General features: G+C 40.7%; 1 protein-coding gene across 4 annotated transcripts in view; it reads left to right on the plus strand.

Moving 5' to 3' along the window:
• The window catches only part of PAN3 (poly(A) specific ribonuclease subunit PAN3), a 157,057-nt gene that overhangs the window by 20,900 nt on the left and 118,327 nt on the right, over positions 1-17,830 (plus strand). For all 4 annotated transcript variants that reach the window (XM_024230896.3, XM_054528848.2, XM_054528849.2 and 1 more), the window contains exon 2: positions 15,852-15,973. In XM_024230896.3, coding sequence (XP_024086664.2) covers positions 15,852-15,973 — 122 coding nt within the window. The remainder of the gene's footprint in view (positions 1-15,851; positions 15,974-17,830) is intronic.

The raw sequence follows: 17,830 nt of genomic DNA on the forward strand, positions 1-17,830 counted from the left end.
TGTAATCCCAGCACTTTGGGAGGCTGGAGGTGGGTGGATCATGAGGTCAGGAGATCAAGACCATCCTGGCTAACACGGTGAAACCCCATCTCTACTAAATATACAAAAAATTAGCTGGGTGTGGTGGTGGGCACCTGTAGTCCCAGCTACTCAGGATGCTGAGGCAGGAGAATGACGTGAACCCGGGAGGCGGAGCTCACAGTGAGTGGATATCGTGCCACTGCATTCCAGCCTGGGTGACAGAGCAAGACTCCATCTCAGAAAAAAAAAAAAAAAAAAAAAAAAAGCTCAATGTCACTAATCATTAGAGAAATGCAAATCAAAATCACATTGAGATACCATCTCATACCAGTCAGAATGACTATTATTGAAAAAATAACAGATGCAGGTGAGGTTGCAGAGAAAAGGGAACACTTATACACTGCTGGTGGGGAAAGCAGTTTCATGATTTCTCAACGAACTTAGAATTATCATTTGACCCAGCAATTTCATTTTTAGGTATATACCCAAAGGCATATACGTTGTTCTGTCATAAAGACACATGCATGAATATGCTTATTGCAGCACTCTTCACAATAGCAAAGACATGGAAGTGACCTAGATGCCCATCAATGGTAGACCAGATAAAGAAAATTTGGGGCATGTACACCATGGACTACTACACAGCCATGAAAAAGAACAGGATAATGTCCTTTGCAGCAACATGGTTGGAGCTGGAAGCCATTATCCTAGATGAACTAACGCAGTAGCAGAAAACCAAATACTACATGTTCTCACTTATAAGTGGGAACTAAACATTGGGTATACATAGACATAAAGAAGGGAACAATAGACACCGGAGCCTTCTGTTTTTTTTTTTTTGAGATGGAGTTTCACTCTTGTTTCCCAAGCTGGAGTGCAATGGCACAAATCTTGGCTCACTGCAACCTCCGCCTCCCTGGTTCAAGCAATTCTCCTGCCTCAGTCTCCTTAGTAGCTGGGATTACAGGCATGCACCACCAAGCCCGGCTAATTTTGTATTTTTAGTAGAGACGGGGTTTCACCATGTTGGTCAGGCTGGTCTTGAACTCCCGACCTCAGGTGATCCTCCCGCCTCGGCCTCCCAAGGTGCTGGGATTATAGGTGTGAGCCACTGCGCCTGGCCAATACTGGAGACTTCTTGAGCAGGGAGAGTAGGAGGAGGGTGAGGAAGGGAAAAGTACCCATTGAGTACCGTGCATATTATCTGGGTGACAAAATAATCTGTACACCAAACCCCCGCCATATGTAATTTACCCATGTAACAAACCTGCATGTATACCCCTGAAACTGAAATAAAGGTGTTTTTTTTTTAATATTTATTTTTTATTTTTGAGACAGAGTCTCGCTCTATCACCCAGACTAGAGTGCAATAGTGTGATCTCGGCTCACTGCAACCTCTGCCTCCTGGGTTCAGGTGATTCTCCTGCCTCACTCAGCCTCCCAAGTAGCTGGGGTTACAGGTGTACGCCACCACGCCTGGCCAGTTTTTGTATTTTTGGTAGAGACAGGGTTTCACTATGTTGGCCAGGCTGGTCTCAAACTCCTGACCTTGGGTGATCCACCCGTGTCCCCCTCCCAAAATGCTGGGATTACAGGCATGATTCACTGTGCCCGGCTTTACTCTTTATTTTGAAAAGATAACTGTAGTAGGCTTTTTTGACTTACAAGGATGGAAATGGGGAAATCATTTGGAACAGTCTTTACGATAGTTAAAGGGAGTAATGCTAAGGACATGGTTTAGGGCAGTGGAAATGAATTAGAGGGGGCACATTTTAGAGAGATTTGGTGAAGCAGCTACTTGGGATGCATAAGGAAGAGAAGGGAGGCAAGGATAACCAAGTTTTTAGTTTTAAAGTACTTGTCACATGTCTTAGAGACTTTTAGTAATGGGCAGTTGGAAATGTGAGTTAGGAGATTAGGATTGAGTGAGATGAATGTAGTGTAGTGATTTTTGAAATGTTTGAAATAAGACAAGGCTTTAAATCTCAACTCTGACACTGTCACTAAAATGAGAAATAACCACATATATCTTAAAGAACTGTTGGGATTGTGCATATAAACCTGTCAATAAGTAACAGTTGGCATTATTTTAGCTGTCTCATTTATCAGAACTAGGGCTGAATGTTTCACAGCAAATGGATGAGAGTTTAAGAGGGAGAGATTGATCTATTTAGATTGCTGGAAAGTTAGTACTTGAGCTATATCATTAGTTCTTTATGGAATTACCTCACTTTAGTTGTGGCATAATATTCTTTTCTGTACTTCTATTGAGAATAAATACAAAAAGTGTTTCAAGAAATCTTTGAGTTGTCTTGAAGATGTCATGGTGTTCAATGTTCTTTATGGAAAAATCCTTGTAATAATTTCTTTGAAGAGTTTAGTACTAGGAAAAATGGTTTTGCTCAAACAAATTGGTATTTGTTATTTTACTAAGCAAGCAATTTTTAAACTTCCGTTTTCTCTTTTTTTATCTTGGCTGTTTCAAAATGTCTGAGCTTAATGTTTGAGATATTTTTATTAACCTGTATTTTTAGTTTAATCTATATTTAATCTTTTATTATGTGGCTCTATTGTATGTTTTCGGGGGCGGGGAGCTTACACAACAAATTTATTGTCTCAGGTTTGGAGGCTGAAAGTCTAAGATTAAGGTGTTGGCTGGATTGCCTTCTTCTGAGGGCTGTGGAAGATAATCTATTCCATGTCTTTCCCCTTAGCTTTTGGTTTGCTGACAGTCTTGGACATTTCTTGGCTTGTAGAAACATCTTCCCAATCACTCCTTTCATCTTTACTTGATGTTTTCCCTTTGTGTGCATCTGTGTTCAAATTTCCCTTTTTTATAATGTCACCAGTCATACTAGATTAGGACTGCCCTAATGACTTCATCTTTAATTATATCTGCAATGACTCTATATTCAAATGAGGTCACATTCCAAGGTGCAGGGGATTAAGACTTCAGTATAGGAATGTGATGGGAGTTGGGGGGGACAGTTGAACTCCTAACAGTTGTGTGGTTAAACAAATGAGATAATAACCTGAAATGCCTTATGGAGCTTCGGAGTTAGGTAGAGAATTGAGAATTTGAACTTGTTATCTTCATGACTGTCTCCACAGAAGCTTTAGTTGAACTTCTAACAGTTGTGTGGTTAAACAAATGAGATAATAACCTGAAATGCCTTATGGAGCTTCGGAGTTAGGTAGAGAATTGAGAATTTGAACTTGTTATCTTCATGACTGTCTCCACAGAAGCTTTATCATAAGGGCAGGAAGCACAGTGTGTATAGTCATTAATTGCTGTTTTCTGACAGTTTGACTTTTTCCTTAGTTTGTGAACTTTTGAGGGAATTCCAGCTCTTCAAACAGACAATATGTCTTGTCTACCTGCTTTGGATTTGAGTCTTCTCTTACAGACAGCTTCTGTGGGTTTTATAACAGATATGTAAAATATTCCAGCCTACCTTTTTATCATTTATTTTAAAATTAAAAAGAGAAAAACCTACATGGAAAGTTTTTCCTAACAAACGCTATTACAAAGAGCATATTAGTGTTTCATCAGAAAAAGCAGGCTACTTTTTGCAAATAAATAAGTGGATTTGGCACCTAATATCGACTGGGCATGCCAGTATACTGAATTATCACAACAACCTTGGAAAGTAGATGGCTACTGTTTTAGTGTTACAGAGGAAGAAACTGAGACTTAAGTATACTGTTGAAGGTTAGCAGTTGGCAACTGGCTGAAACAGACCTCATGGTCAGTATCTGTTAAAAGTCTATGCTCATTCCACAATCCGATAAGGAAAAGGATGGTGTGAGTATCTGCTGAGGGGGTAGAGGAGCCCCTGTTTCTTGGGCCTGCACCCACTATACTGTCATCTGGCATCTCTGAGGTCTCAGTTTCCTCATTGGAAAAGTGGAGGCAATCAGCCGGGCGCCGTGGCTCATGCCTGTAATCCCAGCACTTTGGGAGGCCAAGGCAGGTGGATTGCATGAGCTCACGAGTTTGAGACCAGCCTGGGCAACATGGCGAAACCCCACCTCTACTAAAAATACAAAAAGTTAGATGGACGTGGTGGTGCACACCTGTAGAACCCGGGAGGTGGAGGTTGCAGTGAGCTGAGATCACGCCACTGCACTCCAGCCTGGGCAACAGAGTGAGACTCTGCCTTGAAAAAAAAAAAAAGCATTTAATTGAAAATAAATGTTTGTACAAATGTGCTAGGCTGGGCTCAGTAACTCATGCCTGTAGTCCCAGTACTTTGAGGGGCCAAGGAGGGAGGATTGCTTGAATTCAGGAGTTTGAGGCTGCAGTGAGCTGATTATGCCACTGCATTCCAGCCTGGGCAACAGAGGGGGACTTTTTTCTCAAAAATAACAACTTGCCACCAAGCTTAAAAAAAAAAAAACCTAACAAAAATGTGCTATTAGATTAAGGAATACCAAAAAGTGAAAGGTGTGCATAATTACAGATACATACAGTGTAGTTACAGATAATTTAAGGCTGAATGCAGTGGCTTGCACCTGTAAACTCAGCATTGTGGGAGACCAAGGCAGGAGGATCACTTGAGCCCAGGAAGTTTTCTTTTTGAGACAGCATCTCGCTCTGTCACCCAGACTGTAATGCAGTGGTATGATGACAGCTCACTGCAGCCTCAACTTCCTAAGCCCAGGAGTTTGAGACCAGCCTGGGCAACATAATGAGACCCTGTCTCTACAAAAAATAATAAAAAATAAATTCAAAACAAAACAAAGATCAGATAATTTACATTGGTAGATAGTACAGAAATATGTGAAAATTTAAAGGCTTAAATACTGTAGTTGAAGACAGCAATAAAAAGTCAAAAGGAAGTTTTTCTTGTCAAATGAATGATATAAATAGTATCTTAAGAGGTAAAAGTTATAACAGCTTGGAATAATTGGGGAATACTTTCTAGAGAAGGGCAAATTAAAAAATAATGTTTATGATGACCTGTTAGAAAACATGCGAGGCACTTTACATAGATTATTTCACTTGATTCTACACCACAACCCTATGAGTGAGATGGTGTTTAACCTCTTTTTTCAGATAAAGAAGTGAAATTTACAGTTACTTGCTCATGCTCATATAGTATGTAAATGGCACAAGTAGGATTCAAACTCAATGTGTAACTCCAAGTATTTTTTCTTTCTCATCATACCTGAGTCTTGAGTATGTGCATTAGAAATTGATTGTACTCCAGATGGTAAAGTGTGGGAGATTTTAAGCATATAATGAGTATATCATTGTAACTGGAGGAGAAAGTTGAATCATTATACGATTCTTGTAAAGATCTTACAGTAGATGTATATACTTTTATTACTTTACACCATGATCTTTAATCTTTTGTAAATATTGGTGTAAGGTATTCAGTTTTTTCCCTAGATGGATACTCAGTTGTCTTAAGTCCATTTACTGAATAATCCCCCTTTTCCTCTACTAATTAAACGAAAAGTTTTATTGGCCAGGCATAGTGGTGTGCGCCTGTAGTCCCAGCTACTCGGGAGGCTGAGGTGGGAGGATTTCCTCAGCCTGGGAGGCAGAGATTGCAGTGAGTTGAGATTGTGGCACTGCATTCCAGCCTGGGCAACAGAGCTGTCTCAAAAACAAAACAAAACAAAACCTTTATTGAAATGTAATTTACATGCTATTAAATTCACCTATTATAAGTACAATTCAGTTATTTTTAATAACTGTATAGAGTTGTACAGTTTTTTTAAATAACTTTAAGATATTGTTTTTCATAACTCTTAATTGAAGTTTTCTTGGTAGATGGTATGATTTTCATTTTATAATTGATGGCATAATCTGCATCTTACAAGCATTTTGCCCAAGACTTTGTGGCCAGTAAATGGCAGAACCGAGACTCAAACTCAGCACCTTTTAGGAAGTATTAGCATGATAGTTGAGAACAAATTGTTGAGGATATGCTAATGTCAAACTAAGAAGTTTGGATTTCATCCTTTAGCGTGAGCATCGCCAGCATCTTCTCTGTAATGCCCTACTCAGCACTTGTAGCTGGGTACTTTTTGGAAAATGTCTTCTATGATGGAACTCTAGTCTCTGAAGATGCTCCATGTAGAAAGGGTTCCCTAGTCAAGTAAATTTGGGAAGTACTCTGACTTCTTTTTGGATTATCACAGTTCACATTGTATACACACATCCTGGGAAGTTGTACAGTAAAGAAATGGGTTTACTTGTTTTTACTCATTTTCCCCCAGAATTTTCCAAGTTTCTTGACCATAGATGACCTTTTGAGTAACACTGCTCTAGTATGATGTTTTGGAGAATTAGACTCAATTCATTAAGAGGGGTCTGAAGAAGAAAATTAAGCTTCAGGATTGGATTTTTTTTAAAAGTAGGTTATTATTGTGTACATTAACTGTTAATAGTTGTGGGGTAACTGCTGACAGATGGAGAAGTTCTTCTTATTTTTTTTAGACCGAATCTCACTCTGTTGCCAGGCTGGAGCACAGTGGCGCAATCTCAGCTAACTGCAACCTCTGCCTCTCAGGTTCAAGTGATTCTCCTGCCTCAGCCTCCTGAGTAGCTGGGACTACAGGCATGCACCACCACGTCTGGCTAATTTTTGTATTTTTAGTAGAGACGGGGTTTCACCATGTTGGTCAGGCTGGTCTCGAACTCCTGACCTCGTGATCCTCCTGCCTTGGCATCCCAAAGTGCTGGGATTACAGGCATGAGCTAGTGCGCCCAGCCGAAGTTCTGATTCATTAGGTGTAGGATCCTTTGGTCCAAAGTTTGAGATTTTGTCTCTTGATTTATACTTGTATATCCCTTTTTTTTTTGTAGAGATGGGGGTCTTGCTGTGTTGCTCAGGGTGGTCCTGGATTCCTGGGCTCAAGTGATAATACCACCTTAGCCTCCCACAAAGTGCTGGGATTACAGACATGAGCCACCATGCCTGGCCTCATTTCTTTTAAAAATCTGAAAGACTGTTTAGTATAGTAGCAAGATCACTTTTATGTCCCAGGTGTACCATTTACTAGTGTTGTGACTTTGGGTAAGCTATAATCTCTGATTCAGTTTGCTTAACCATAAAATAAAAAGAATATCAACCTTGCCACAGTTGTTATTCAGATGTAGATTCACATCTATAATGATTGTTCAATTTGTTATTATTCTATAGTGTCTTAGTTCATTTCTGCAGCTCTTAACAAAATATTGGAGACTGGGTAATTTTTATACAACAGAAATTTATTTCTCAGAGTTCTGGAGGCTGGGAAGTCCAAGATCAAGGTGTTGGTTGGTTTGGTGTCTGATGAGGGCTGCTGTCTGTGTTTCAAGATGGTGCCTTGTTGCCACCTGCTCACATGGTGGAAGAGTCTAACAGTTGCCTTGTGCTTCATAAGGGTGCTAATTCCATTAGCATCATGGCATGCTCCACCCTCATGACTTAATCACCATCTAAAGGCCCCAATTCTTAATACTATCACATTGATAAGTTTCAACACATGAATTTCGCAGGGGGTCGGGGGGACATTCAGACCATAGCATTCTGCCCCTATCCCTTAAATCCTTGTCTTTGTCACATGCAAAAAACATTAATTCTATCCCAGTAGTCTCAAAAGTCTTCCAGCACCAATTCAAAAGTCCGAAGTCCAGAGTCTTATCTAAATTAGGTATGGATGAGACTCAAGGTATTCATCCTAAGGCAAATTGCTCTCCAGCTATGAGCCTGTGAAATCAGACAAGTTACGCTTTTCTAAAATACAGTGGTAGGACAGACACAGGATAGATATCTCCATTCAGAAAGGGAGAAATTGGAAAGAAGAAAGGGATAGCAGATCCCAGGAAAGCCCAAAACCCAGCAAGGCAAACAACATTAAATCTGGATGCCTGAGAATAATCTTGTTTAACTCCTTTTCTTGCCTTCTGGACACACTGGGACTGGGGGTGGGTCCTGAAGGCTTCAGGGAACCACGCCCTTATGGCTTTATCTGGGGCAACCCTTAATGCAACTCTCACAGGTTGGAGTCTGGTGCTTCTGGCTCTCCTAGGCTGGTGTTGCATGCTGGTGGCTGCACAGTTCTGAGGTCTCTGGGGGCAGCCTCGCCTTCACAACTTCACTAGACATAACCCTGGTAAAAGCTCTCTGCTGCAGCCTGCCCCTTTGGCAGTTCTCTGTCTAGCCCCTGAGGCTTTCTGAGGAATCCTTTGAAATCTAGGTGGGGATAGCCATGCCTCTGAGTGTACTGCACTTCTGAAGAGTTAGCACCATGTGGGCATCACCAAGGTTTACCCCTTGTGCCCACTTTTGCCCTCCACAGTGGAGGCCTGAGCTGCACCTGGCCGCACTTGAGCCACAGTGGAGGTAGTCAGGGAGTCTTGCTTGGGAATAAGGGGAGCAGAGATGTGAGGCAACCCTGGGCAACTGGGCCTCTCCCTAGAAAACAGTTTTGTACTCAAGGCTCTGCCATTGTGGGCCTGTGGTGGGGAGTAGCAGCCTTGAAGCAAATCTGAAATGTCTTTGGGTTCATTCTTCCATCGTCTTGATGAATATCAGCTGCTTCCTTGTATCTGTATGAATCTCTTTACCTTTTTATTTTATTTTTTTATCTTAATTTTTTTTCTTTTTTTTTTTAAGAGATGGGGCCTCACTATATTGCCCAGGCTGGTCAATCTCCTTATCAAAAGGTTGCTTGGTCATGCTTGTGGTACTCTTCCAATACCACACCCCCTTTTTTTATTTCGAGACAGAGTCTCTGTTGCCCAGGCTAGAGTGCAGTGGCACAATCTCAGCTAGCTGCAACCTCCACTTCCTGGGTTCAAGCGATTCTCCTGCCTCAGCCTCCGTCTGGCTGATGTTTGTATTTTTAGTAGAGATGGGGTTTCAACCATGTTGGCCGGGTTGGTCTCAAACTCCTGACCTCAGGTGATCCGCCCACGTCGGCCTCCTAAAGTGTTGGGATTATAGGTGTGAGCCATTGCGCCTGGCCCAATACCCATTTTTAATCTTTACAACCTAGCCAGGCTGAGAATTTCCCAAATTTTTAAGTCCTGCTTCCCTTTTGATTGTAAATTTGATCTTTAGGCCAGGTGAGGTGGCTCATGCCTGTAATCCTAGCACTTTGGGAGACTGAGGCAGGCGGATCACTCGGGCTCCAGAGTTCAAGACCAGGTTGGGCAATATGGTGAAACCCTGTCTCTACAAGAAAAAAAAAAAAAAAAAAATTAGCTGGGTGTGGTGGCTCATTCCTGTAGTCCCACCTATTTGGGGGCCTGAGGTGAGAGGATTCCTTGAACCCAGGAGTCCGAGGTTGCAGTGAGCTTAGATTGCGCCACCGCACTCCAGCCTGGGTGACTGAGTGAGACCCTGCTTCAAAAAACGAAACAAAAAAACAACAAAAAAATCTTTAATTCATTTCTCACATATTACTATAAGCAATTAAGAGAAGCAATATAGCATCCTCAACACTTTGCTGAGTGATTTATCCTGTCAAATATCCTAGTTTATCCCTTGAAAGTTTGCCTTACCTTACACCTCTTTTCTACATACAGGCATTAATGCCATTCATGAGGACTCTGTCCTTGTGACTTAATCACCTTCTAAAGGTCCCACTTCAGTAATATCACGTTGTGGATTAAGTTTCAATATATCAATTTTGGGAGACACATTGAGACCATAGCACACAGAGATGTAATAGTTCTACAGGTTGAGTATATCTTATTTGAAATGCTTGGGGCAAGAAGTGTTTTGGATTTCAAATATTTTTGGATTTGGGAATTATTTGCATTATACCTACCTGTTGAACATCCCTAACCTGAAAAAATCAAAAATTGAAAATCTTCCAGTGAGCATTTCCTTTGAGCATCATTGGCACTCAAAAAGTTTCAGATTCTGGAGCGTTTTTGGTTTCAGATTAGGGAAGTAATAATAAACCTTTAATACAGATAGCAATAGAGCTTTTATGGAAAAGGGAATTGCAGCCTGGGCACAGTGGCTCAAGCCTATAATCCCAGCAGTTTGGAAGGCCGAGGCGAGTCGATCACTTGAGGCCAGCAGTTTGAGACCAGCCTGGCCAACATGGTGAAACTTTGTCTCTACTAAAAATACAAAAATTAGCCAGGCCTGGAGGCACATGCCTGTAATCCCAGTTACTTGGGAGGCTGAGGCAGGAGAATTGCTTGAACCCGGGAGGCGGAGGTTGCAGTGAGCTGAGATCGTGCCACTGCATTCCAGCCTCAGCAACAGAGCGAGACTCTCTTAAAAAAAAAAAAAGTGTATTGTGGCTGGGTGCGGTGGCTCACGCCTGTAATCCCACCACTTTGGGAGGCCGAGGCGGGTGGATCATGAGGTCAGGAGATCAAGGCCATCCTGGCTAACATGGTGAAACCCCATCTCTATTAAAAATACAAAAAATTATCTGGGTGTGGTGGCAGGCACCTGTAGTCTCAGCTACTCTGGAGGCTGAGGCAGGAGAATGGCGTGAACCCGGGAGGCGGAGCTTGCAGTGAGCCGAGATCACGCCACTACTCCAGCCTGGGCGACAGAGTGAGACTCCGTCTCAAAAAAAAAAAAAAAAAAAAAAAAGTGAATTACAAACTATTAGTCCGTGGAAACAGTGTAAGATTTACTTAAAGTAGCTTGCAAAAATAAAAGATTGAAGGACTGAAAAATTCTTGATGATTTATTCTTGGTAATTAAGGTCACTCACATATCTTACACTTAAGTAATTTAAATTTAAAAGTGTTCTACATGCATTTTCTCATCTTTTTTTGTTTTTATTTTTATTTTTTGAGATGGAGTCTCTCTCTTGTTGCCCAGGCTGAAGTGCAGTGGTGCAATCTTGGCTCACTGCAACCTCCGCCTCCCGGGTTCAAGTGAGTCTCTTGCCTCAGCCTCCCAAGTAGCTGGGATTACAGGTGCCCACCACCACGCCCAGCTAATTCTTGTATTTTTAGTAGAGACAGGGTTTCACCATGTTGGCCAGGCTGGTCTCAGATGAACTCCTGAGCTCAGGTAATCTGCCCACCTTGGCCTCCCAAAGTGTTGGGATTACAGGCGTAAGCCACCATGCCCGGCTGTATTTTCTCTTTGAACACCTGGTGAAGTAGGTTGGATATGTGCCTGTTCTTGGTAATTAAAAAAAATTAATATATTTATGATCTGTATAGGATGGAATAATGTATCATTGGTTAGTGATTTTTGCTAACTGCACTCCAAGTATCTATTTCTCTTTTCTCCCTTCCAAAACAAGAAAAGTCAAATGTAAGTATATTGTGTGTGGAATGTTTACTTCAAAAAATAATAATTTTAGGCCGGCGCAGTGGCTCACGCCTGTAATCCCAGCACTTTGGGAGGCTGAGACGGGTGGATCATGAGGTCAGGAGTTTGAGACCAGCCTGGCCAAGATGGTGAAACCCCATCTCTACTAAAAATACAAAAATTAGCTGGGCGTGGTGACGGGCGGCTGTAATCCCAGCTACTTGGGAGGCTGAGGCAGGAGAGTCGCTTGAACCCGGGAGGCAGAGGTTGCAGTGAGCTGAGATCACACCACTGCACTCTAGCCTGGGCGACAGAGCAAAACTCCGTCTCAAAATAATAATAATAATAATTTTAACCATTGATTACTGGCTATATCAGCACTCCCTTGCCACCTACCCCTGTTTTGGTTAAGTCCAGTCAGGTGTTTCCTCTGCTAGGGAGCATAAGTCGTCTTCTATCAAAGTTGTGTATCTGAAAGGAATATATATATCAGTGTTAATATAGTGAAAATCACTACCAGAAATTTGTGTGTTTATTGGGACAAATTCTATTTCTTAATGATAAGGTGTTATTAAAAGGTGGGAACTTTATAAGATGGTTTTATTGTCCTCTGACAACAGTTTAATATTCATTAATTTTACCAATATTTCATTTTGCTTATGTGCAGTGGACCTTGCTTTCGAGGAACTTAAAAATTCTATTAAGACAAGACATTGACCATAGATATTTGAATTCTTGGCATGTTCAATAACTGTTCTATTGGCTTGTACAAAATGTGAAAAGAGAAAATTGGATTTGAAATTAATAAACATAATAAAAGCCTTTGAAGTGAAAAGCACTTAAAATCAAAATGCTATATTAGAAAACAATTTTACTCTAGAATTGTACTCTATTTTGGAGTAACCATTCTATTTTATTAGGAAAATGTGAAGAGTAGATGCCTTAAGGAATGGAGGAACCTCTCCCCTTATGGATTGCTCTGTCATCATCATCATCATCATCATCATTATTGTGAAAATAACTACATTGTAAAGAAAGTCATAAGATAAATGAGGAACGTCTTTATTTATTTTTTCATTTTTTTTGAGATGGAGTTTTGCTCTTGTTGCCCAGGCTGGAGTGTAATAGTGAGATCTTGGCTCACCACAACCTCTGCCTCCCAGGTTCAAGTGATTCTCCTGCCTCAGCCTCCTGAGTAGCTGGGACTACAGGCATGCGCCACCATGCCTGGCTAATTTTGTATTTTTAGCAGAGATGAGGTTTCTCCATGTTGGTCAGGCTGGTCTCAAACTCCCGACCTCAGGCGATCCGCCTGCCTTGGCCTCCCAAAGTGCTGGGATTACAGGCGTGAGTCACCGCGCCTGGCTGAACGTCTTCCTTTTAACCAACCACATGACCCAAAATTGTTAACATTTTGACATATTTATTCATTTTTTTCTGTGTATGTGTAAGCACACATCATTACTCTCAAATAAAAATGTGTTCCCCTTTCACTTCACATTGTAAATGGTTATTACACTAGAAAGGAACAAAACTTGCTCCTGTTTTCTCTCTACTACACTCTCACACAACACTTTTGACACCAGAAGTGTGGAGTTTTTTTCCCACACCAGCCAATTCTCCAGTTCTCTGGTTACTACATGGGTGTCCTACAATTCAATTATGACACTACTTGGAGTTAGTGCAGACTCCAGAGGTTAAGAGCTCAGTCATGCAAGACTGCTCTCCACTTCAGATACCAGTGACATGTAGCGGGTCCTCAGATTATCCACACTTCTATCCGACTTGGCTACAAATTGGGAGTTCCCATGACCCCTCCTCAGGTTTGATAATTTGCCATGATGGCTCATGGAACTCAGGGAAACACTTGCTTGACTGGTTTATTACAAAGGATACAGATGAACAGTCAGATGAAAAGGTAGATAGAACAAGGATCTTTTTTCTCTGTGGAGTTGGGGTGTGCCACCCTCCTGGCTCATAAATGTGTTCACTGACCCACAAACTCCCTGAACCCCACAGTTGAGGGATTTTTATGGACGCTTCATCTCGCAGGCAAGGGAAATTATTAACTCAGCCTGTAGCCCCTCTCTCCTCACTGGAAGATGGTTGAGTAGGGCTGAAAGTTCCAAACTTGTAATCAGGGCTTGGTCTTTCTGGTGAACAGCTCCCATCTAGGTACCTAACAAAAGTCACCTCATTAGAACAAACGCTACTCCTATCCCCCCGGAAATTCCAAGGGATTTAGGAGGTCTGTGTTAGGAACTGAGGTCAGAGACCAAATATTTGAACCAAAGATGCTCCCAGCCCAAATATTTGAACCAAAGATGCTCCCAGCACCAAATATTTGAACGAAAGATGCTCCTAGCGCCTATCACTTAGGAAACAAGTTTTTTTAGGAGCTCTGTGCCAGGAACTATAGATGAAGGCAAAAGAAATATGTATTTCTTTCACAGTGTCACAGACACATACAATTATTTAGTCTTGGCTGGGCACGGTGGCTCACGCCTGTAATCCCAGCACTTTGGGAGGCCGAGGCGGGTGGATCACGAGGTCAGGAGATCAAGACTATCCTGGCTAACAACGGTGAAACCCCGACTCTGCTAAATATACAAAAAATTAGCCGGGTGTAGTGGCGGGCGCCTGTATTCCCAGCTATTTGGGAGGCTGAGGCAGGAGAATGGTGTGAACCCAGGGGGCGGAGCTTGCAGTGAGCCAAGATCACACCACTGCATTCCAGCCTGGGTGACAGAGCGAGACTCTGTCTCAAAAAAAAAAAAAATTATTTAGTCTTTATTATCATTTTCTATAACAGTTTATTATGGAAAATTTTAAACTTTGATAAAAGTAGAGAGGGATAGTGTCATCCCTGTCACCCAGCTTCAACAATGATTGATATTTTCCCAGTCTTGTCTGTCCTCCTATTTTAGTTCTATTTTGCTGAAATATTTTAAACATATCCTGGACATTAGTTACCATGACTTTGAATTATTTCATAGTAGTTTTTCTATGGATTTACTTAATCATTCTTCTGTTGTTACGCATGTTAACCTACAAGGAAGAAGCTGAGGCAAAATTAATATAAATAGAGAGTCAGCCAGGCATAGTGGCCCTGTAATCCCAACACTTATAGAGGCCGAGATGAGAGGATCACTTGAGGGCAGGAGTTCGAGACCAGCCTGAGGATCATAACAAAATCTCATCTCTACAAAAACAAAAGAAAAGTAGAGAGTTTATTTGGGCCAGACTTGAGGATTGCAACCCAGGAGCATAGATTCAAGTTGCCCTCAATATATCTTCTGATTAGCAGTAGTGGATTTTTAAAGGTAAAATAGGGGGACAGGGAGTGAAAGTGTGTCAGGAATTCTCATTGGCTTACAGAAATAACATTGATTCAGCTATACATTGTTAAGCTGTAGGGTGATGGTTACAGTGTCCAATGTGGCATTATTAGGTTAATCTATAGCTACTTACGGCAATAGCAGGCAGTTTCAAGAGATGAGCACATAGCTCAAAGTGGGGAGTAGGCTGTGACTGCTGTCTCATTTTAATACCTCTCTGGGCCTGATATTAAAAGGGTTTGCATTCTTCAGATAATAAATAGTTCTCTTTTTTTCCCATTTCACATTGTTTCAAATTTCTTGTTAAAGATGAACTTTTTATATGTAAATATTTAGGTGTTTCTGATGATATTCTTCAGCCATATGCTGAAGTTGTAATCACCAAAAGATATGAACCATTAAAATAAACTTTTTGTAATTATAAATGCGTACATTTTCGTTATGGATGTTTTGGGAAATAAATTTTAAAAACTAAGAAGAAAATAAAAATTACCTCAGATTGTTTTCCAAAGAGACCCAACATCCCTTCTATCCACATTTTTGTAGTTTGCTTCTTACTGAGGTTGAAGGGGGTTTCTCAATGACTGCCTGGAGAAGAGTAAGCCTACTTGCAGCCCATCTTGTTGTTAAACTAGCAGATTAGAAAATAGCTGTATGCTAAACACTTACTAGGAAGTAACATCTAAGACGCAGTGTCCTGTTGATTGCCCTAATAGTTCTACAATCCTTCAATATCATCCTACCCTAAACTCTAAAGAGAACTATCAGTATTGCTGAATTCCATCCTATTGCTACCTCTGCAGATTTTTTTCCCCCTGAATTTTGAGTTAGTGTGAGTCTGCTGGTTTGTTTCAAAAGATGTGTTTTGAGAAACAGTCTTGAGAAAATTGCTTCTGTTTACCATCCAGTGATTCACAGGAGAAATTGTTGTCCTTTTACTAAGTTGAAGAAAGAAAACTTGATGAGGAAACTGGAAATGCAAGTGGTAGAAACTTAATCATATTGTGCCTGGGGGCTGTTTGGTGACTCATAGAAAATAAATTATTTCTGTGGGAAATAATTAGTCAGCTTGAGCACTGTTTAACATATTTCTGGAGCCAACCCAATTTTATTTGATCCTACCTGTTATGAACTGGTAAATAAAAATAAGTGTGACAGATTTCAGACTTTACAACTTATTTAGGAACACAGAAGTGAAGTCAGTGTTTCATCCTCTGAAATAATTTTAAATACTTGAATTTTCCTTCTCTTTCAGTTCCAGGAATGGATGGAGGTGCTTTAACTGATACAAGTCTCACAGATTCCTATTTTAGCACCAGCTTTATTGGAGTCAATGGATTTGGAAGCCCTGTAGAAACAAAATATCCCCTGATGCAGGTATCCTTAGTATAAATTCATATTGCACTATGAATTTTATTCTAGGGCCAGAGGACATACAGAGTCTTCATTTATTCCTACATTTGTTGAGTGGGAGGTGAGATTTTAGGAGGCAGTGAGATGGGTGAGATGTAGGTAAACTATCTCCCATGGGGTTGGAGTTAATGAGAGCTTTTGTAAGTGGGGGTTTGGTAGGGTTAGGGGCAAGAGTGACGGGAGTATGTAGAGGGTAGTTAGAGACTAATTTCACTTGTGTGTTTTGTATGTATGTTAGTTAAACTTGGTAGTGATAGCAATTTTAAAATTATGTTTTGAGCAGATTATATATGTATTATAAAAGTTAAGTTACAAAAGGGCCTCCCTCCCGTCACTACTCATCACTTTTCCAGTTAACCTTCCTAGAGGTAGCTACCATTACTGGTTACAAGTTTCCTGTGTATCCTCTCAGGAATATTCTTTGCATATAGAAGCATAGTGCTAGCTTTATTTTGTTTAATGCTTAAAATGTTAAATTTAAAGTCATAGTACTTGGGGCATTTTACATTAAAAATGTCTTCGAATTTTTTTTAACCCCACTTTGTTCTTTTTGGCTCTTTTTTTCCCCTTTATCATATGACTGCATGCAATGCTTAGGAGATTTGTGTTTAGATTAGTTTTTGTTGATTAGTATTGCACAATTTTGTAGAATTGGAATTGGAAAGTATTCTAGTGTTTTTAATTGGAGAACTGCCATAATAGTAAAGGCAATGTATTGTCCTTTCTAGTTTCTGTGATGTACTACTGGATGGTTTTCTCCATTATTACAATAGGATATTTAAACACAAGAGAAATTCATCTTTACATTTCTCTCCCTCTCTGTCTCTGGAGACAGGGTCTTGCTGTGTCCCCCAGGCTGAAGTGCAGTGGCGCAATCATGGCCCACTGCAGCTTCAACCTTCTAGGCACAAGTGATACTCCTCTCTTGCCTCAGCCTCCTGAGTAGGTAGGACTACAGGTGTGTGCCACCATGCCTGGCTAATAAAAATAATTTTAGCAGAGATGAGGTCTGCGTTGCCCAGGCTAGTGTCAAACTCCTGGTCTCAAGTGATCCTCATGCTGTGGCCTCCCAAAGGAGGTATTACACGTTGGGATTACAGGCATGAGCCACCACTCCAGGCCTAGTGTTTATGCTTCAAGTTGGACTGATTTTAAGGGTCTGTATGAAACCAATGCTTTTTTGAATTATTTTAACTTATTTCGTGTAGATATGCACTCTAAGTTTGTTTATAAAGAAACATGCACAGCCATATATAGAAATGGTTATGTTTTATGAACAATATAACTAGTTTAATGTATAGTTATACCTTCTTTTAACTGCCTGCGAGCCACAATTTCAGATACTTTTTAATATATATTTTTGTATTAAAATTACCTCAGGAACTTAGCTTTTTTCTTCTCTTTTAAGATTATGCAGACATTAAATAAGAAGTTGAGTAAACAGATTCAGGACTCTAGAATTAAAGCCAGAGCTAGAAATTCTTAACTTATAATTTTTAAGGCGTTGAGTTAGATGTTATATATGAGACAAGGATTTGTGGGCATGGGATGAAGGGCCTTACGGGATGGAGAGACCATACAGGCTGTGGAGTGAGTCTAGAAAGCATAGAACGTGTTTACACAACAGAAAATACCTAATTTTATAAGCTCTATAAGGTGTATGAATGGTAGTACAAATTGAGAAAGGGTATTAGAGCATTTACTCGTTTTATTCATAGTCAGCGGATACCCTCTTCAGTGGATATTGGAATTTATGTTTTACAGACAAGGAAACTTAGTTATGTGTTTTGCCCAGGCTAATGAGTTATGGAAGTACAATTC

The sequence above is a fragment of the Pongo abelii genome, chromosome 14 (assembly GCF_028885655.2).
Source record: "Pongo abelii isolate AG06213 chromosome 14, NHGRI_mPonAbe1-v2.0_pri, whole genome shotgun sequence".
NCBI classification, from domain to species: domain Eukaryota; kingdom Metazoa; phylum Chordata; class Mammalia; order Primates; family Hominidae; genus Pongo; species Pongo abelii.